At 43.4% G+C, this 18,795-nt stretch overlaps 1 protein-coding gene across 2 annotated transcripts in view; it reads left to right on the forward strand.

Moving 5' to 3' along the window:
• NEK6 (NIMA related kinase 6) overlaps positions 1–18,795 on the forward strand; it is a 92,353-nt gene that overhangs the window by 63,356 nt on the left and 10,202 nt on the right. For both annotated transcript variants that reach the window (XM_081847721.1, XM_081847720.1), the window contains exons 6-8: positions 4,172–4,280; positions 5,351–5,458; positions 17,162–17,256. In XM_081847721.1, the coding sequence (XP_081703847.1) occupies positions 4,172–4,280; positions 5,351–5,458; positions 17,162–17,256 (312 nt within the window). The remainder of the gene's footprint in view (positions 1–4,171; positions 4,281–5,350; positions 5,459–17,161; positions 17,257–18,795) is intronic.

The raw sequence follows: 18,795 nt of genomic DNA on the forward strand, positions 1-18,795 counted from the left end.
AAGATTTTCCTTAGCCTTTTTGGAATTTCATTGTTCATTATGCCTAATAGGAAGGCTTCAGGCTTCTTTGGGAACGAGCATTTAAACATTTTTTAAAGTTCATTGTAAATTATTTCCCCAAAATCCCTAATTTTGGTGCAATTCCACCACGTGGATCATGGTGCCTTGTTTGATCTAGATATACATTTTACCAAGTTTAACAGGTGTTAAGTACCATCTGTAGAGCATCTTCATGTAGTTCTCTTTCAAATTGTAAGAAGTGGTGAGTTCTACATCCTCCCTCTACAACCTCTCCCAGGTTTCCATTTGGATATTGCATCCCAAAGTCCCTAGCCTGCTGCACCATAACAGATTTAACTTCCTCCTCCTTGACCCCCCAGTCAAGAAGGAGGCTATAAATATTGGAGAGTGGGGTTTGTGTGTGTGTGTGTGTGTGTGTGTGTGTGTGTGTGTTTATTAAGTCTTTCTCCAGCCTTGAAATTTCTGTGGAGAAGCCTTTTTGTTTGTCCTTTTGGAATGTTTCATTTAGTTGGAAAGTAGCCCAATTTCTTCTCATGGTTTTTTTCTTAACTGAGAACGCCTCTGTCAGGGGCAGCCACCATGGTGTCTTTGGTTCTAGTAGGTCCTTATATTTGGCCCACACTGTGTAATGTGTGATTTCCTAATCACGTGATTCATAAATCCTTTGTGGATTGCCTCTATTCCTCGCCAAAGGTCTCTCCTAGGCCCATGTGTTTAATTTGTGTCTTCATAAAATCCCAGGAGATGTTGTCAAACGCATTTTCAGCATCTACTAACATGAGTACTGCTGGTTTATCACATATCTTCCAGGTATTCCAAAATATTGATGACATTCCTGATATTGCTATTTAATTGTCCTCCCACAGTTATTTCTTAAGTTTATAGTAGTAATAGCTTCATTGCCTTGACGCTAATCGGTGTAATTTAGTTTCTTATTTTCTGGAAAGTTTTACCGCTATTGCCACTCAGGTTTTGAGGCTTCTCACTGGGGGGGAGGGAGAGACCTTTCCCTTTTGCTTTCGCGAATGGAATCAAGGGTCCACTTTTCACGCTGCTGCTGCTTTCTTTGTGGGCTCAAGACACCCTCTTGAGCATTTTGGGGTGTGCGGCGTTCTCACGCTACCCCAAAAAATCCCCTAGCGATCATGCTCATCTCCAGAGAGTTCAAACGCATGACCTGCTTCGGGATGTGATCAAACCGGAACTTGCATCTCACAGAACTTCAGTCTGAAATGCCTGCAAGGAGTCACAGGACTTTCTCATTCACATACTCTTTAATGCTCCAGTGTAGAATAGTCTGTGTCCAAGACAGATGAGTCCCAGGTATGGCTGCAGTGTGGCACAGAAGCCATAAGAGTGGTTGAGGCTCTCTGGTGAGAGTGTGCATCGTAGAATGTGTATAAATTCCTCCCCTTTTCATTGTAATCCTCAGAGAGAAAATGGTAAAGATTGTGTTGTGGCCTAAAACTAACATAGGTGTCGAGTGGAGGTGGGTGGGTGTGTGGGACCTACGGTACTACTCCAAACAGATGCAGTTCCAGATCTGTCCAGAGAAGGAGAGCACAACGGAAACATGGTCTAAAAGATGCAACCAAAGTCTTCAGCTGCATTGGTTTAGGTGGACTGGATGACCATTTCAGCTTCATTCCAGCAAGGACATGTACCACTTGGCTTAAAGGTGTATGATTCTTGCAAACAAAGGCTGTACAGTAGACCCACAGCTTACACGTAGTTTACTTTCACAGTTGCTGTTTTGCGAGGGTGGTGGGGAAATAAATAAATAAATAAATAAATAAATAAATGGAGAACGGGGGAAACAGATGGAAGGGGCCATCTAAGATCTCACAAGATCTCATAAAGGCCCCAGGAGATCTTGTGTCACCCACAGCCTTCCAGTGGCCTCACATGACTTTCCCAGAGGTTGGTAGGGTAGGGATGGTCACATGGGGTCCGCAGTTCCGGGGGGGGGGGGTTCCCTGACTTTGTGTGTTTTTGCCTTTTGCACTGACCTCCAGAATGTAACCCCTGCATGAGTTTCTGGCCTATTGTGTGTATTATTCTGCTCAGAAAATACAGTATGTTGCTTTCTGCTGAAACGGTGGCAGAAGTTGATAATTAATTCTGAGGATGCTTACACTGTGCAAGGTTGGAATTTGTTAATTGGTCCTGGTGTAGTACCTTGAAAGTCTGATTTTTAAAGTTGATTTCTGTTATACATGTATTAAGGAAATATTTGACAGTGGTGGAAGTCTTTGGAGTTCAGTGGGTGGAAGGGAGAGTAGGTTCAAAGTCTTGCCTTCGTACCTTCTGCCACTCTGGTCATGTTCAGAGTTCCCATTCCATAGGAAAACAAACATTCAAGAGAGAATGCTGTATAAATTAAGCAGTATAAATACAAAACTCAGTGTGCAGAATTTGGGATTTCTTGAAATATCATGTTGATATCTGCCTGTCTGTTTAATTTCTATACCACCTTCATCCGAGGATCACCGCGCAGTTTACAATATAAAAACACAAAAATACATAGCATAGTAACAAACAAAAACAAGTTTTAAAGGCTACAGATTGTGTATTAGCCAAAGGCCTGGGAGGTATAAGTGAGTGCCGCAACTCCATAGTCGCCTTTGACTGGACTTTACTGTCCAGGGATCCTTTACCTTTTTACCTTTTATAAGAGGAATGTTTAGCCTGGTGCCTAAAAATACCGTATTTTTCGCTCTATAAAACGCACCCGACCATAAGACGCACCTAGTTTTAGAGGAGGAGAACAAGAAAAAAAATATTCTCTCCCTCTCTGCGCAGCGCCCCTTCAGTGAAGCGGCAGGAGAAATGGAGCCCCTTCCGTTTCTCCTCCTGCTTCGCTGAAGGGGCGCTGCGCAGAGAGGGAAAGCTGCACAGCGCCTCTCCAGCGAAGCGAAGCCAGGAGAGCAAGAGGGATCAGTGCGCATCAATCCCTCTTGCTCTCCTGACTTCAGGAATAGCCACCCAAAGCCTCCGGAGCACAGCGGGAACGCTCCCGCTGCGCTCCGGAGGCTTTGCGTTGCTTTCGCTGAAGCCATGGAGCCTGCATTCGCTCCATAAGACGCACACAACATTTCCCCTTACTTTTTAGGAGGGGAAAAGTGCGTCTTATTGAGTGAAAAATACAGTAAGCAGAGAAGACGCCAGGCAAGCCTCCTTGGGGAGAGCATTCTGCAAATGGGAAGCCTCCGCAGAAAAGGTCTTTTCTCGTGTTGCCATCCTTTGGACCCCTTGTTGAGGGGGACATGAAGAAGGGCCTCAGATGATGACCACAGGATCCGGGTAGGTTCCTATGGGGAGAGGTCGTCCTAGAGTATTGCGGTCCTGAGCTACAGCATTGTCAGGCATCATTTTTGAACACTCACAGCCTTAGTTACTGCAGTCCATTTGTTTTGATCAGTTTTGCTAGAAGTATGGAATCACAAAATTCTAGAGTTAGAAGGGATTCCAGGGTCATCTAGCCTGACCCCCTGCAATACAGGAATAGCAACTAATGTAATCTGGCATCTTGTCTGTTTTTGGGCATCCCAACTTTCTGGGGCGTTTTATCCATGTGCAAACTGCTGCAAAAGTGTTTCCATATCTGATATTAGAGGAGCATTCAGTAGCTTGTTTACTTAAGGGAGAATTCTTTTGCTTCTGATGAACATCTTCAAGATGCTGGGTTTAAAAATAATAATAAAAAAAACAGCAACACACTCTTAACAAATCCTTTTGTTTCTTAAGGCAAAGCACTCTAGACATTTGTTGTTTTGAGGCATTAAATATGTTCTGCAAGGTAATTAACGAGATTAATGCTGATTATAATTGGTGTCCATTCAAAAATGTCAAACCTATTTAAGCATATTTTTCATAATGCTGTTAATTAGTGAATTGCATTGAAGTTTCTATACATAGGCATGGAGTTAAAAGGGAAGCAGAGGCTGAACTACTTTGCCTGATGGTCGTGAGGACAGCAGTAAGGTGGCAGCTGATGAACACATTAGCCATGACTGAGGGAGGGAGGGAGGGAGAGGGAGGGAGGGAGGGAGGGAGAGAGAGAGAGAGAGAGAGAGAGAGAGAGAGAGAGAGAGAGAGAGAGAGATTCAGTGCTGTCTTGTTCATCTTTTTGTTTGTTTTCTCTTCACAGTATTTTAAAAAGCAGAAGCGGCTAATCCCAGAAAGGACGGTTTGGAAATATTTTGTGCAGTTGTGCAGTGCAGTTGAACACATGCACTCCCGCAGGGTGATGCACAGAGGTAACATTAATTCACTCTCTTTTCGCTGAATAATAGTATAATGTTCCAATTAGTAAGCGCCTACATTCAAAAACAATTATGCTGATGTTCAGCCATTGCATGCTTAGAGACAGTGGAGCTCGCAAGATGGATTTCTCCTTGTGCCTGATTGTAAAGCGTTCAGTCTGAGCTGATCAGCAGGATTATGGAGACGAGGTGCCTCCAGTTGCCACAATGGAAATTCGGTAGAAGTGTCACAGCATCTATTTAGAACAGCATCGGAAGCACAATGCCGGGACCAGTGGGCGCAGGGAATGCTAAGCCAAGCTCTTTTCCCTTTCTGAAAGAGAGATGCTTCGGGAAAACACAAATGTGTAACAACAGTTGCTTATCCTGATGCTGTCCTCAAATTGGTTTTCCCTGCAGTGTAGCAAACACTGCTCTTGTCCTGCTCTTCCAAATTATTTTGCTTCATCACCAAGTTCATGAGGATTTTCCTTTCATCCCACTCCAGGCCCACGAGGCTGTTGTTCCTTTCTCTATTTTACAGATGAGAAAGCAGCACTAGGGAGTCCCATCAGTCCTTCCTGGCTATGACGACACCCTCACCAAATGCCATACTAATAGTTCTATAATTATGAGGCTGCAGTGGTCTTCCTAGGAACTCATTCCAATCTGAATGCAAGCAATTGTAACCTGGAAAGAGAAAATATTGTTGCTAATTTTAGTATTTTGTCCAGGTGCATGCTTATTTTTATTGCTATTTTCCTCCAAATGTTCAAAATCCTTAAAAAATAAAATTACCCTTCAAGAGCATAACCGCCCTTTATGCTTTTGCAGTGTTTTAAGCCGGACTCAATTTTCATTTGTTTGTTGTGGGAAAATAATGTTTATCCTTCCCCACAAACTTCCTTTCTCCTGGTGTGTAAAATAGACTGGGAAAGCATCAATAACGTGGCTTAGGAAATTCAGTTTTCAAAGTTCTGTACACGCATACCTAGTCACTCATCCTTGGGGAGGAGGTTGTGGGCTGTGATGGAGCCCAAAAAAGCCCTCTTGGGTTGACTTACTTTCTCTCTTCTGTCTTCCAGACATAAAGCCAGCCAATGTGTTCATAACAGCCACTGGAGTTGTGAAACTTGGAGATCTTGGACTGGGCCGCTTCTTTAGCTCTAAAACTACTGCCGCACATTCCTTAGGTAACATCCTTCATGAAATTGTGCCTGAGTGACAGTTACCCAATTCCCCTGACTCAGTCAGAGATTTCTTGGTCACATGGTAGTTGCTGTTTTTTTACCTATTAGTGATTAAATTATATGTTTTATGATCACCAGCTAAGATGTGCAATATTCTATTCTGCAACATTACCCCTGTCAGCCAATATTTATTACCTTCTACTTTGAGTGCCTTGCTTTTTGTTTTGTTGGAGATCTGAAACACCATTTAGAAGGTAAATGAATAATTTGCTATGAAAGCTCAAAAAGAAAAAATCTCTTCTTATTCCTGAATTGTGGAATGGTTGCTGGTGTAATTGCTATTGTTCTTCACAAGGGAATTCTGAAATCACAGGCGGACCTCTGACTGTCTGGTGTGATGCAAGTAATATAGCAGCCACCTTCAGACACACATGGAAAGGACTATTTACTGTGGCCAAGCAGTAGGTCAGATCCTGACAACTTTCTGTGGCCTCTGATGGCTCTTCCTTTGTTTACATGACATTCTTCTACAGTTTAAGATCAAATGGTTAAAGGAGCCTGAGCAAGTCTTCTGCATGAGCTAGGCCTGCTTATAGACTATAAGGAAAAACAGGTTGTGACTCTTCTTTCAGATAGTGGCGAGGGGGATGCAACTCAGAAATTGGACTGCTTCGTATAAAGGTTTTTGTGCATTATTCATAAAGCCACAGATACCTATTTGGTTCATACTGTATAACTTTAGAAGACTTAATTTATTGGCTATCAAGGATTTGCTGTTTTCAGTTGCCTGCTTCCATGTATCCTGTGCAAACTCACCTGAGGTGCAGTATGACTGCCTTGAGATGACAATACAGTGGTACCTCGGTTTAAGAAACAGTTCGGTTTAAGAACGATTCGATTTACAAACTCCGCAAAAGCAGAAGTAGTCTTAGTTTGCAAACTTTACCTGGGTCTAAGAACAGAATCCGAACGGTGGAAGGGCACCGGCGGCGGGAGGCCTCATTAGGGAAAGCGTGCCTCAGTTTTAAGAAGGGTTTCAGTTTAAGAATTTGTAAACCGAGGTACCACTGTGTGAAGGAACATATTGAGGTAACAATATGAGACCAAGGAAGGATGAAACTTCTATGACTCTTTTTATTCCATTTTTCTTGTTTCTTCATTATTTTTATCCACTCCAAACTTGTAGAATGATGTGGACTTTGTATATCCTTCAGCATTGATCAGACTTCCAGTGTGACCTTATTTGACACCAGCAAATGTAAACTCCTTGACACTTTGTATTAGTTAGTTAGTTAACATTCTATCCCTTCTCTCAAAGGAGCTGAGGCTAGCAAGCACATCTGTGATGAAATAATACAATTAGAAATAATTTTTAAAAAAATGTTTAAATTTATTTATGATAAATGTAGCATTTATTATCAACATCTAGCTGTTTTGTATTGAAGGTTTTTTACAGGTGCAGTTGATGTCCACTTTCCCTTTTGGTTCCTGGCATCTAGTTCACAAGCTGTCCATTTGGCCTTACTGATTTGCCTTATCTAACTTGCTTGTGTTGAATGTGTGTTTCTGAGATTGCAAGGTTGCATGCCATTGCAGCACTGTGGGAGAAGAAGTATGGTCTTTGGTTGCTATGGAAAGTATGCCTGGGTGCTCTTGTGAATTCAACAGAAAATGGCAAGGATGCTGTCTTAGTGGTATATCATAGAATCATAGAACTGTAGAGTTGGAAGGGACCCTGAGGATCATCTAGTCCAACCCCCTGCAATGCAGGAATATGCAGCTGGTCCATACAGGGATCTATGGCTGGGCCACACCAATGAATTTCTCCCTTTCAGAACAACTTAAAATTGCATTAGATGTGGTAAAAAATAGGATCCTTTTATCTCATTTGCTACGCTTAGAATAATGAAATTAAGACTTTGGACCAGGCAGTCATGAGGAAGGCAGGAGACCAGTGTCAGTGTTTTTAACGGAGCACTTGCTGAAGCCTCTCTCTTCCTCCTTGGCAATGACTAGGCTGCCCTTCTGGAGAAACAGTCTCCGAGCAGCAAAATTAGAGTGCTGGAATGCCAAAGGATCCTGAGTTTGGTCTTGCACCGAAGCGCAAGTCTGTTTTGCAGCCAGAGAAATGTTTCATTTGAAAATCAAAACAACCCCTTGAAGTTCAACTCATCTTCCTTCACTTTACTATTTTTATTTGCTCCAGAGTAGCACAACCTCGGGTTTAGTTTAATCTGGAAATCTACATTTTGATAGACATTAGGAAATGCATATGCACAGCGACTCTGCTTGCGATACTGGAATTTTTCCCCCTATTTCAGTGTTGCCCTGGCAACCGTCCTAAACTCTAATATCTAAGGCTGCTGACCCATGAATTGAGTGCAGGGCTTATGCAAATAGATTCACCTATTTTTCCTCCCTTTGTATTTGCTAACATCAGACTGGCATAAAAGGGCATTAGGCAGTACCACAACTTGTCTGACAGGTGTACTCCTGGCTCTGGCAGCACAGACGCCTCCATGTCAGAAATGGAAGCCATAATTAGAGCAAGGAACAGAATGAACGTCAAACGAATTACCCAGCAGCAGATCATATTTGTCAGGAAGGATTGCATACATAAAAATTAAGTGACAGTACATGCCGGGGTAATGAAAGAAAAATGAAAGATTTGCCCATACGCTCCTCGCCAGATACAAGCGAATGTCTCGGCTCTGCACGACAAATTACACGGCTGGATTTCGAGGCTCCTATTTCTTCACCACAAGTCTGCATTCATAAAGCAAGACAGGGGTGAGGCCCACTTAAATAAATACCTGACAGCAGGCTGGCAGAATAAACTTAGGTGCACATCATTCCACATGTTGAGTCCTTAATGCTAGTAAACCCCAAACCTTATTCAAACATGGGAAGGGAACGTGTCGGTCTCACTGGGAAAATTGTGATATTGGCTCATCGCAAGCAGTTAGAAAATCCTTAGCAAAGTCTAGGCAGTTTTCTACAGATGCTCCCCCTTTGACCACAAGCCTTTTGCTGTTGGAAGATGAGATGTTCTCCTTCATATGTCAGGATTGCCCAGTTCAGCTGCAGTTCAGTGAATGCACTTAACGGTTTGCTGGGAGATACTTGACTTGCAAGTTCTTCCAGGAAATAATTGTGGGATATGGGGACCATGTAATACAGTGACCAGCTATAGAAGCTTTCCAAACTAAGGATTTCATACATTTAGTTGCCTACTCTTCTCACAGCTTGTGTTTATTCTGTACCAGGAACATTTAATTACTATACATTCAGACTTGCACAGGGGGGCACCTGGATTTTCATGGGATGCTGTTAGAATAGCTTACGAGTAACTATGTTAGCATTGCAACCCAGTGTTGAAATATGCAATGAGTTGTCACTTTTATGAAATTACTATGTGAGGCACAGTCCACAGCTGCATTTTTTAAAGAGTCTTTTTTCAATAATGGCATTCTTCCTTTGTTTTGAGGAAACCTGATGTATGGCCTTATTTCCCAAATGGCAGAAACTGCTCTCATGCCACAGATACCTTACAGGGTTTGGTCTTGTGTATTTACTCTCTTAGAGGACAACTTTTGTATTGGTGGTGTAGAAAACTGCAGAGATGTGGGATTGGGGAAATGATGTGTGGTCAAGAGAGTCTTGGTAACACAACATAGACCAAGGGCCTCTCTAGTCCAGCATTTTGCTCTCCTGGCAGTCAACCAGATGTCCATGCGAAGCCTGCAAGCTAATGGTAGTAGCACACGCCCATTCGTGTTCCCCAGCAGCTGGTATTCAGACTGTCTAATACTGGAAGTACCGTAATATGCAGCCATTGATAGCCGATGGGCAGCAGATGGATGGATCTGTACAGTATTATTAACCAGTGGGCAGGGCTGGGCAGCATCATCACAGACTGCTTGTGGACTTCCTAGAAGCACCTCGCTAGTCAGTGCTGGAAGCAAGACCCTGGATTTGGGGCACACACCCACATTGATCTGATCCAGACCTATGCCCCATAGGTTTTGTGTCTATTTCTGTCCAAAGAGAACATCAAGGTGTAAACATCCTGTTGCTCCTCAGGCCAGACCAGCTTTGTACTGTGGACGGGGCCCTGGCTAGAACAGGAAGACTGAAGGGGCCTCTTTGTGGGTGCATCAGCCCACATGTGTGAATGGCGGTTCTGTGTCGTGAAGCCACCCTTGTGCCATTAGCGTTTGGGCCGAGGGCAGGAGGAACCAAGGCTTTTCCGGCCTGTATTTAGGAACACAGGAAGCAGTCTTATGCCAAGTCAGGTGGTTGTTCCATCTAGCGCAGTCTTGTCTTTGCTAACCGGCAACCGTTCTCCAGCGCTGCAGGCAGGAGTCTTTTTCAGCCTGACCTGAAGGGGCTGGTAATTGTACCTGGGATTTCCTGCTTGCAAGGTGGGTGCTCAGCCACTGAGCTGAACTCCTGGCTTCCAATGAGCAAAATACCTTTTGAATAGTCTTGACAGAGAATCCGCTATGCTTGTTCTGTACAATTCAGCCATGTCACAGGAGTTAAGAGGTAATGTCTTTTTAAAGAAAAAATAAATATTAATGGTTTACCAGAATAGATGAATTGTAAAATATTAATTTACTAAAATATTTTGACACAGTCCTATTTTGTAGACAATTTTAAAAGTACCAGATTATTTACAGTAGGGAGGTGAAAAAATGGGAAGATTTTCTTTTTGCAACATACGCCTCAAGAAACTTATTTTTTCAATTTATACCTGAAGTAAACTGAGTGTTGCTGAAGAAGCAGCGCTCCTCGTAAGAAGCAGGCCACGTGTCTTATGTGCCTGGAGAAGAATGTTCAGGCTTAAATGACCCTGAATGTCACTCTCTAGCCTTGGAGTTATATCATAACTGAACCGAGATGCAAGTGACACTCTAAAACTCAGTATTCCTAAAAAATAGTTGTTTTGAATGGCTGGAGCTTTGCAGCAGTCAGGCATCTTCTGAAGGGAGCATTCTTTGCCTTTTTCATACGTCATGAACATGCTTCAGAACTTGCAGGGTTTGTCTTGATAGGAGCAGAGCATCTCTGGAACTCACTGCTGCCTTAAGCAGCTTTGCCCCTTCAAGGCCCTCTTGTATCTTGGTTTGAAACTGGGGAAGGTCAGAATTTAGGACTGCCTTAGGGTGGTGATTCCTGGGGAGAACTTACATTTTTTGCATGATGGTAGATAACAGTTGATTTAAATTATTAATTATTATTATTATTATTATTTTATTAATGTTATATATATATATATATATATATATATATATATATATATGTATGTATGTATGTATGTAAGCATGGTTTTAAAACAGAATTTAATTTAAATATATAATTGAATTGAATTAAAATTGAATTTATTATTTATTTACAACTGTTTTTCTTGAGAAAGAAAAAGCCATTTTGGCTTGATATTATTAGAGGCTGAGGACTAGCGGCATCCACTGATTCCCTGAATGATCTTTCACTCCGTTTTTATGTCTAGTAACTATCTGATCTCTGCAATTGGCTCACAGTCAATAGTCTAATTATTATTATTTTTTAAAAAGTTTCTATAGTTTTTGCAACAAATTAGCATGCATTTCTAATCAGGAAGTTTTTGTCTAATTAATAAACAGGGTTTTAGAATTCTAAATCAGCATTTTTGTGATCTAATAGCATATAGTATAATAATAATTTTTACAGCGTGGGAAAATGAGCACTCATCTCCTGCTCCTCAGCCTGCTTATATATTTGGAGCTAATGCTGTGGTTTAAACAATCAGCAGGAGTAGGGAAAAGCACTTCTAAATTTTGAGTGTATCCCTTCAAAGGAAGCAAACATCAAATTGATGTTCTTTTTACAGAAGTCATTTGGAGCTACATCTCTTGGTGCATGTTTCATGTCTGGACCTCTGTGTCAGCATTTAGTTCCTGACTATGTGGATAGGTGTGTTTGAAAATGAAGTTGCATAGTGTAAGTAGTAGATCCCCTTTTTGTGCAAACTGTGAAGTAGGCCAGCCATACTGTTCCCATCTTGCAACAGGAAGCCTGAGACCATCTTACTGGCCCCAGTGAGTCCATAGCAGAGAGGTGTGTATTGAACCCAAGTCTCCTGTCTGGTTATCCACATGGCTGCCTATCATTTGTATTGCCCATTAAAGTACATAAAGCATAAATATGGCTCTCCAGCCCTAGACATTTTATTTATTAAATCTATGAACAACCCTTTTTGCCCAAATTGGGCCTTCACAATAGCTTATGAATAGCTATGGAAGAAATTGAAAATGCATGGGCTAATTATCTAAAAACTAAATTAGCTATGTGTATGGCAGATCTTTCGTGTAGCCAAATGGATTGTAAATCTTTACTTATTTATGTTGTGGCATGTGGAGTGTGCCAGTGGAACAGAAAAAACACCAGACAGTTCCAGGTAGAGTCACTTCCTTTACTGAGAGTATAGTGCAGATCCACAGCTTGTAGGCATGCAGTTGTATGTTGCACAATTCTTCCAGCAGCTCACAGTCTCCTTGCCAGGTTCCAACAGGCTAGGCTCTGGCCAAGGGCAGGAGGGACCAAGAGCAAACTGACTTCAAGCCAATGCTTTTTTTCTAAAAAAAATCTAGGGGTACTCTCATTTTGACTCAAGAAAATCACTATTTTATAGTTCAAAGCGGGGAAAATAAATACAGTAATTGGACAAAAGTACAAAGAACATGCATTACCTCATATTGCACAGTTGACAGTAACTTCCACATCGGTATGAGGTTGTGGGCACTAACATCTTCCCCATTCCTCTGCTTGCTGTTGTGCCATCTTTTGTTTTTACAGAGGTCATCATTAACTTTACACTTCTTTGGTGGCTGTGATAATGAAAAATACTCATTTTCCTATTCAGATTTAAATACTGCCCCTCAATGAGGCCAAACTTTCATCAGTAAAACATCACACATCTACATTCCACACTGCTTCACACATTAAATGCCCGCTTCTGTCTGAGACTCAGGAAACACTGGGAAAGGAAATGAAGCCACCATGGTGGGGGGGTGGCAGCGGAACTGATGATTCAGTTGCTGGAGAAGAAACTTAGCATTTTAAAATTTTCGTTTCTTCTCCTGTTAGATTCACAAAACATTTAGGGATATGCGTACCCCTGTATTCCCCCCCCCCCCGAAAAAGCACTGCTTCAAGCCTAAGTAACCATGCTTTAGATTGTGCTGAGTCACTCTCACACGCTTAACTAGTCGCAGGTACAGGAGAAAGACACCCAGGTGAACCAGAACACCCTTATACATTAGCAATTTATTCATCTTATTTAATTAAATTTATAAACTACTTGATTGTACAAAACTTCAACATGATTTACAAAGAGAATAAAAGAATAAAATTATCAGCAAAAACTTTAAAACAAATATTTAAAACATTTTTAAAAAAAATGTGATCAGAAGAACTGCAAACAAAACACACATCAACATTTGCATATCTAGGTAGACTTACCTAAACAAAAATGTTTTCAGCAGGTGCTGGAAAGAGCACAGTGAAGGCACCTGCCTGATGTCAACAGGCGGGGAGTTCCAAAGGGTGGCTGTTGCCACACTGAAAAACTGTGTCTCACAAATGTGGAACACGTCTTGTATGGCACCTGTATCAGCAACAGCTCCACAGATCAAAGTGGTTGAGTGCAGCATCTGTGGTTGAGTGATCTGAAAGGCAAACTGGCCCCAATTTGTTAAGGTCTTTCTATGCTAAGAGCAACACCTGGTAACGAGCTGGCAGCCAGTGCAGCATTCTTTGCTGACTGCAACTTCCTCATGAAGCGCAAGGGAAGCTCCACATAGAGCGCATTGCAGCAATCCAGTCTTGAAGTAACCAGTGCATTAACTATTGTAGCCAGACTTTCCCAGTCCAGGAATGGCCGTGGCTTCATACCAATTGCACTTGGTAAAAGGCACTTCTAGCCTCTGAGGCTACCTGAGCCCCCAGTGACAAAGGTGGATGCAGAAGCTCCCCAAAACTGTGAGCCTGCTCCTTCAGGGCAAGGGCCACCCCATCGGCTCTGCATGCAGAAAAGGCTCCAGGTTCAATTCATGGCAGCCTTTCCAGGTGGGTCTGGGATCGTTCTCTGCCCGAAGCCGTGGACAGCCACTGCCAATCAGTGCAGATGATGCTGTGCTAGATGGGCCAGTAGCCTAGCCTGGTGTATGGCCGCAGCCTATGTCCCTAGAGTCCAGCCATGCCCAGAGCATGCAGCAGCGGGGGCTTCTTATGCTCCTGTGAAGTTCCCCCTCTCAGCCTGGGAGGATTGATGGTAAAGCTCTGATTGCACACCAGCCCTGCATACATGACATAACCCATAAAAGGTGCTTTCAGCAGCCCAGCCCAGAGCAGCCACCTGTCCCTCAAAAGAACCCATACATGAAATCTGGCTCCCAGGTCTTCATCCCAAGCCTTCTCGTTCCATAGGCTGTTCTTCCACCCCCAGGATTCTTGTCTTCTCTGCCATGGAAACTTTCTGGTTAATAGCCTCTGATTAGCCTCCTCTTGTCAAATTGGCTGATGTGATGCGTTGCTGAGTCCTGGCTGATTAAATCGGAAGTCTTGTGCACTTTCCTGGAAGATGCTCATTACAAGAGATCCCCACTTAATGCTGGACAGGCCAGGAAGACAATTGGGCTTGTCAGTCTTTTATCTTGGCATTTATTTAAAAAATAATACATTTTCCCTTCTCCTTCTTTTGAAGCTCAGAGATCTGCCTGTTCATTTCTTTGCTGACAGCACCACCACCACCGCGATAGGCAAATGCCCAGGGTAGCCTTAGCAGGCCAGGGTGACAAACAGGCTGTTCCACAGACCTACTTCCCGTAATATTACAGTTTAATGTGCAGAAATCAAATTAGGAATATGGCGCACTCACCCGTAACATAAACACTGTCGTTCTGCTTTGATTGAATGTTGTTTTCAGGCATTATTTGGAATGACAATTTTATATTGAACAAAGGATTGCACAACTGCAGAATGCAAAGCAGCAACTTTCCAAGTCTCCTCAAAAGGACTCTGTGGTGACCCAAGACTTGTGTTCTGATTTCATGAATGCCAGAGGCTCTGCCTTTGCCCCCAGAGTGCTCTGGACTCCCCAAGGTTTGGGTAGGTGTGTGTGTTTCCTCACACACATTTTCTCACTCTCACTGTTGTGCACAGGTTCACTCAGGGCTCAGGGCCTTTGAGCGTGTTCAGAGCTACTTCACTAAGGATACCGCAGGAAAGGGTTATAGAATGTGCGTCTTCTGGATAACAAAATCTGGTGTTTAGTGGGCCCATCTCCATCCTCTCCTTCAAAATTAAGCACTCCCATGAATGTGAGAGTCCTGCTGGGCCAAGGCTGCTTTAATTTCAGTACAGAAAAATGTACCTAGTAGGGCTTGAAAATAGGAGGGGACAGGAAAGTGAGTAGGTTTTATGGATAGAGCTGTAAACCTCCGTCGAGGAGGCCAAGAATCAAGGGTCTTCTTCACTGCCTGTGGGTGGTGTTAAGCAGATCATTCTCAGCCTCTTAAGAATTTTTGTGGATATGAATAAGAGGATGACTGTAAGATCAGCACAATAAGAAAAAGTGCTACATACACAGTTAATGCTTAGTATTTTGGAGCCATTGGGAATGTTCAGTATTAGTCATGCTGGGTATCCAGGTTCAAAAGAGACCTTGGGTGTTGCCTTCTGGAGGGGCTTCAGATAATCCATTTCTACTGCAGCAGTTGACTTTAACTTTTTCAATTTTAGAAACCATCAGGTTGGGAGGGGGGACCTGTGGCCCCCTAGATGTTGCTGCACACCCATCATGCCTGCCTGTTGAGTATGCTTACTGAACCTGATGGGAGTTGACGTCCAACAACACATGGAGAGCAATGATTAGAGCATGATTAAATGATCTAATATAATGCATTTTGGAAGGAGACAGCAAAATAGTCATTGATTATATGCTTCCCTTTCCTGAAGTGTGCGGTTAAGAACCTAGCCAGACAAGGATTTCAAAAGCCAGCACCCAGCCTTGCCTCCTCTTAGTATTCTGCTGTCCTGATGTGTGTCTCCCTGTGTAGTTCATTAAAAGAGGTGCTAGCTAATGAGCACACACACACACACCCCAAATCCGGCTTCTGCACCGCTGCACAGTCAGAGCAGACCTGGGTCAAGGGCTCAGATGAAGTAGACCTCGAGTGAGTATTTTATCTCACTTGAAACGCTGGTGTGGGCACAGGAGGGAGAAATGGAGGCAGGCATGTTAAACAGTGTGGCTTTTTCTTTTCCTAAAGGCTGCTCTTCACAAGGAATGAGCCTCCCTCTTTGTTGACCCAATTCCGAACCAGAAGAGATGCTCCTTAAAATCACACAACTTTGTACTGAGACTAGGATATTGATAATTGGTTCCTAGCCGCTGTCAAAGGCAAAAGCCCAGTAGCAGGCAGCTGGAGGAGAAAGCCCTTGTTCCTCTATTACTTTAGTATATTCCAGCTGTCCAGAGGAGCCAGTGAGCCTAGCTTGGTATATTTCTCCTCTGTACTCCAGGCTGGGTTTTGGTGGTCTTGGAGCTCACACCGATCTGGTATCTCCTGTGTTTCCAGCATCAAATGTCTTGCTGCACTGCACTTGTCAAATCCTTGAGAGTTTTTACTGCACTCTGACTGCCTATGTTGTAAGAGGTGGGGCTAACTGAGGCTATCATGCTTTGCCTGAAGCAGTGGCAATGTCCCCTCTTTAATGGGCTTAAACTTTGAACTGCTCCCTGCTGTGTCAGTCCTTAATTGTTCTGAACTGCAGGCTCCCAAGAATGGCAGGAGTGAGTGGTTTGGTTCAGGGACACCAAAGGAGGATTTCAAAAAGACCAAAATGGCCAGTTCTGTTGCTTTATAAAGAAAGGTGTAAGCTTACACCACCATGTGCAGAGCCTCACTGCCTTTACAGATGTGTGTCCACACCCAAGCAACCATTCATACAGCCTTTATGCACAAAGCAGTATACATCATTTTGCCCAGAACCCCTTATTACACCTGAGTGGCGGCTGTCCACAGCTTCTCCCCGCTCCGGCCCTAGAGCCCAGCATCCCAAGGCTGACAGGTAAGCATAGCATCAAAGCTAGCCAATTAACATATATCAAACCAAGTGAATATAAAACATACATGAGCTCATTCTTGCAACAATTACTAATTAGTTTGGGGTTATCTTAACTAGGAAGATGGCATTTGCAGGCCTTCCAGAGCATTTGACCTTTGGTTCAACATGCGATTCCAATGCTATTCATACTACAGATGGACAATGGGCAGATCTGGAACAAATTTTTGGGGGGCCAAATCACTGAACCCATTGTCACCTTTGGCTTTGGATTAATGAGGACCGGAGAAGCCATTGCTTTTGTCCTCAACAGTCTGGCAGAGAGACTGGCAAATTGAGGCAGCTAACTTTTAGCAGTTGTGTTGCTGAATGTGGTCAGTAGGAAAACGTGACCTTTGGTTTTGAGATGGAGTCTTCCTCAGAGTATGTGTTTTTCTTAATATATCCATGTTTTCATTTCCTAGTCTTTAATTTCTTTAATGTCAAGTATCCTGTTGCTCCCACAGCTTCTGGTCCGTTAGTTTGCTTACAGATCATCGCACAAATGGTGCTCTCTCTTCAGAGAGTGATCTCTCTTTCTGGGCTTGTTTCTTGCAGTGGGAACACCCTACTATATGTCCCCAGAAAGGATACATGAAAATGGCTATAATTTTAAATCGGACATCTGGTCCTTGGGCTGCTTATTGTATGAGGTAAGTATCACTTTCATGTTTATGCACAGTGTGGAAAAATGTAAATAAGTGGCAAATGAATAGTTCAGAGAATAAAACTTGCCTTCCATTCTGAATATCACGAGTTAGTAGACTGTTGGATGAGTACAGACCTGGGGAAATGCCAAATTTTGAGGAGTCCAGACAGTGCCTAGGATTGCTGGATCTTGACTAAAGAAGGCAAGAATCAAGGACAAAGTAAGATTCCTGTTTTGCAAATCATTAATTACATTGCCCAAAAATTTGGTTCTGACACAGAGTTTAAATTCATCCTGTTTAGTTTGTGTGATAGTGAGTTTCAGAAACTTAAACTGCTTGCATCTTTGGGTTGGTCACAGAGGATTCATGCTCCATCCATACTTAGTATATTACTTAGTCCTGGGCTGTTCTCAAAATACCCTGTTGCAACTGTGCCGCTGGTATAAAAGTGTAACTTGTTTTAAACTATAATTGTCAACGTGAGTACCATGGAAGTTTTGAAGGAAGTTATGTATGATTTGTGATGTGGTCTGAGAGCTGCAATGCACAAGCAACCGGTGGTGTTGAAAGTGCATGTCTGACCCTGAACTTGAGCATTGATGGCAAGGGCAGAGGAACATCCCAGGGGGTTGCCTCTTGGGTGCTCTTCTGAAGCTTCCTGTGCATCAGTGTGAGCTGCTTTTAAAACTCAGTGAGGGACTTGGTGCCAAGAGCCCTGGAAGAGCAAGCTGCTTGGGAACCCCAGGGTCTGCCTGCCTGCAGATCATGGTCAGGGTAGCCTGTAGGGTATTACTTTGGACTCTGCTTTGAGGTCCAAGGGCAGATGAGAGAGACCTAAGAAGACCCATTTCCCCAGAAAACAGTCTTCCTTGCTGGGTTTTGAGCTGAAGAATCTCAAAAATACTGGGTGCAGGAGGCCGTCCTAAGTCAGATAAGAGCCGTGGGGGTAGTGCTGTTCCTTTGGGGGGGGGCGCTTGGCTCACAAGGTGTAATGAGATGCTTGTTGGACCAGGCAGTGGTGTGCTGTTGTTGGGGTTTCAAGTCTGAGTCATCCAGCAGCTCAATAGGTGCTGATTAATTTGTTGGCAGTGTGCAAAAGCACCATGCAGGGTCCATCAAGAGGGAGAGAGAAATATCGGTGTGGAGAAGTCAATAAATGAAATCAATGAGATGCCGTGGTAGGGATTGAGTAGCCTTTGAGAGAGCAGCACAGCGTGACTCGTAACAGCCCTCTGCTCTTCTTGCAAGAGCTCTGCTGCCACTGACTTTGAAGTTGTGGGTGATGGGAGGGATTTCCCTTAAAACAGACCTAATCAAGGTAAGCCATCCAGTTGCTCCTGATGTGTCCAGAGTGAGCCCTCAAGCAGAGTCCCTGGTGCGGGGGGGGGGGGTTCCTCAAGGGAGCCTCTGCTTCCTTTTTTATGCCCCCCAAGGAGTCACACCACTTGCTTCTGAGGAGCGGACCCTGCAGTTCTGGCCTGGGAATCATGAAACCCCAGGGATCTCCTGGTCCACACCTGCATGGATCACCCCAGCCCAGGT

This window comes from Podarcis erhardii (genome assembly GCF_964252035.2).
Source record: "Podarcis erhardii genome assembly, chromosome: Z".
Taxonomy (NCBI): Eukaryota; Metazoa; Chordata; class Lepidosauria; order Squamata; family Lacertidae; genus Podarcis; species Podarcis erhardii.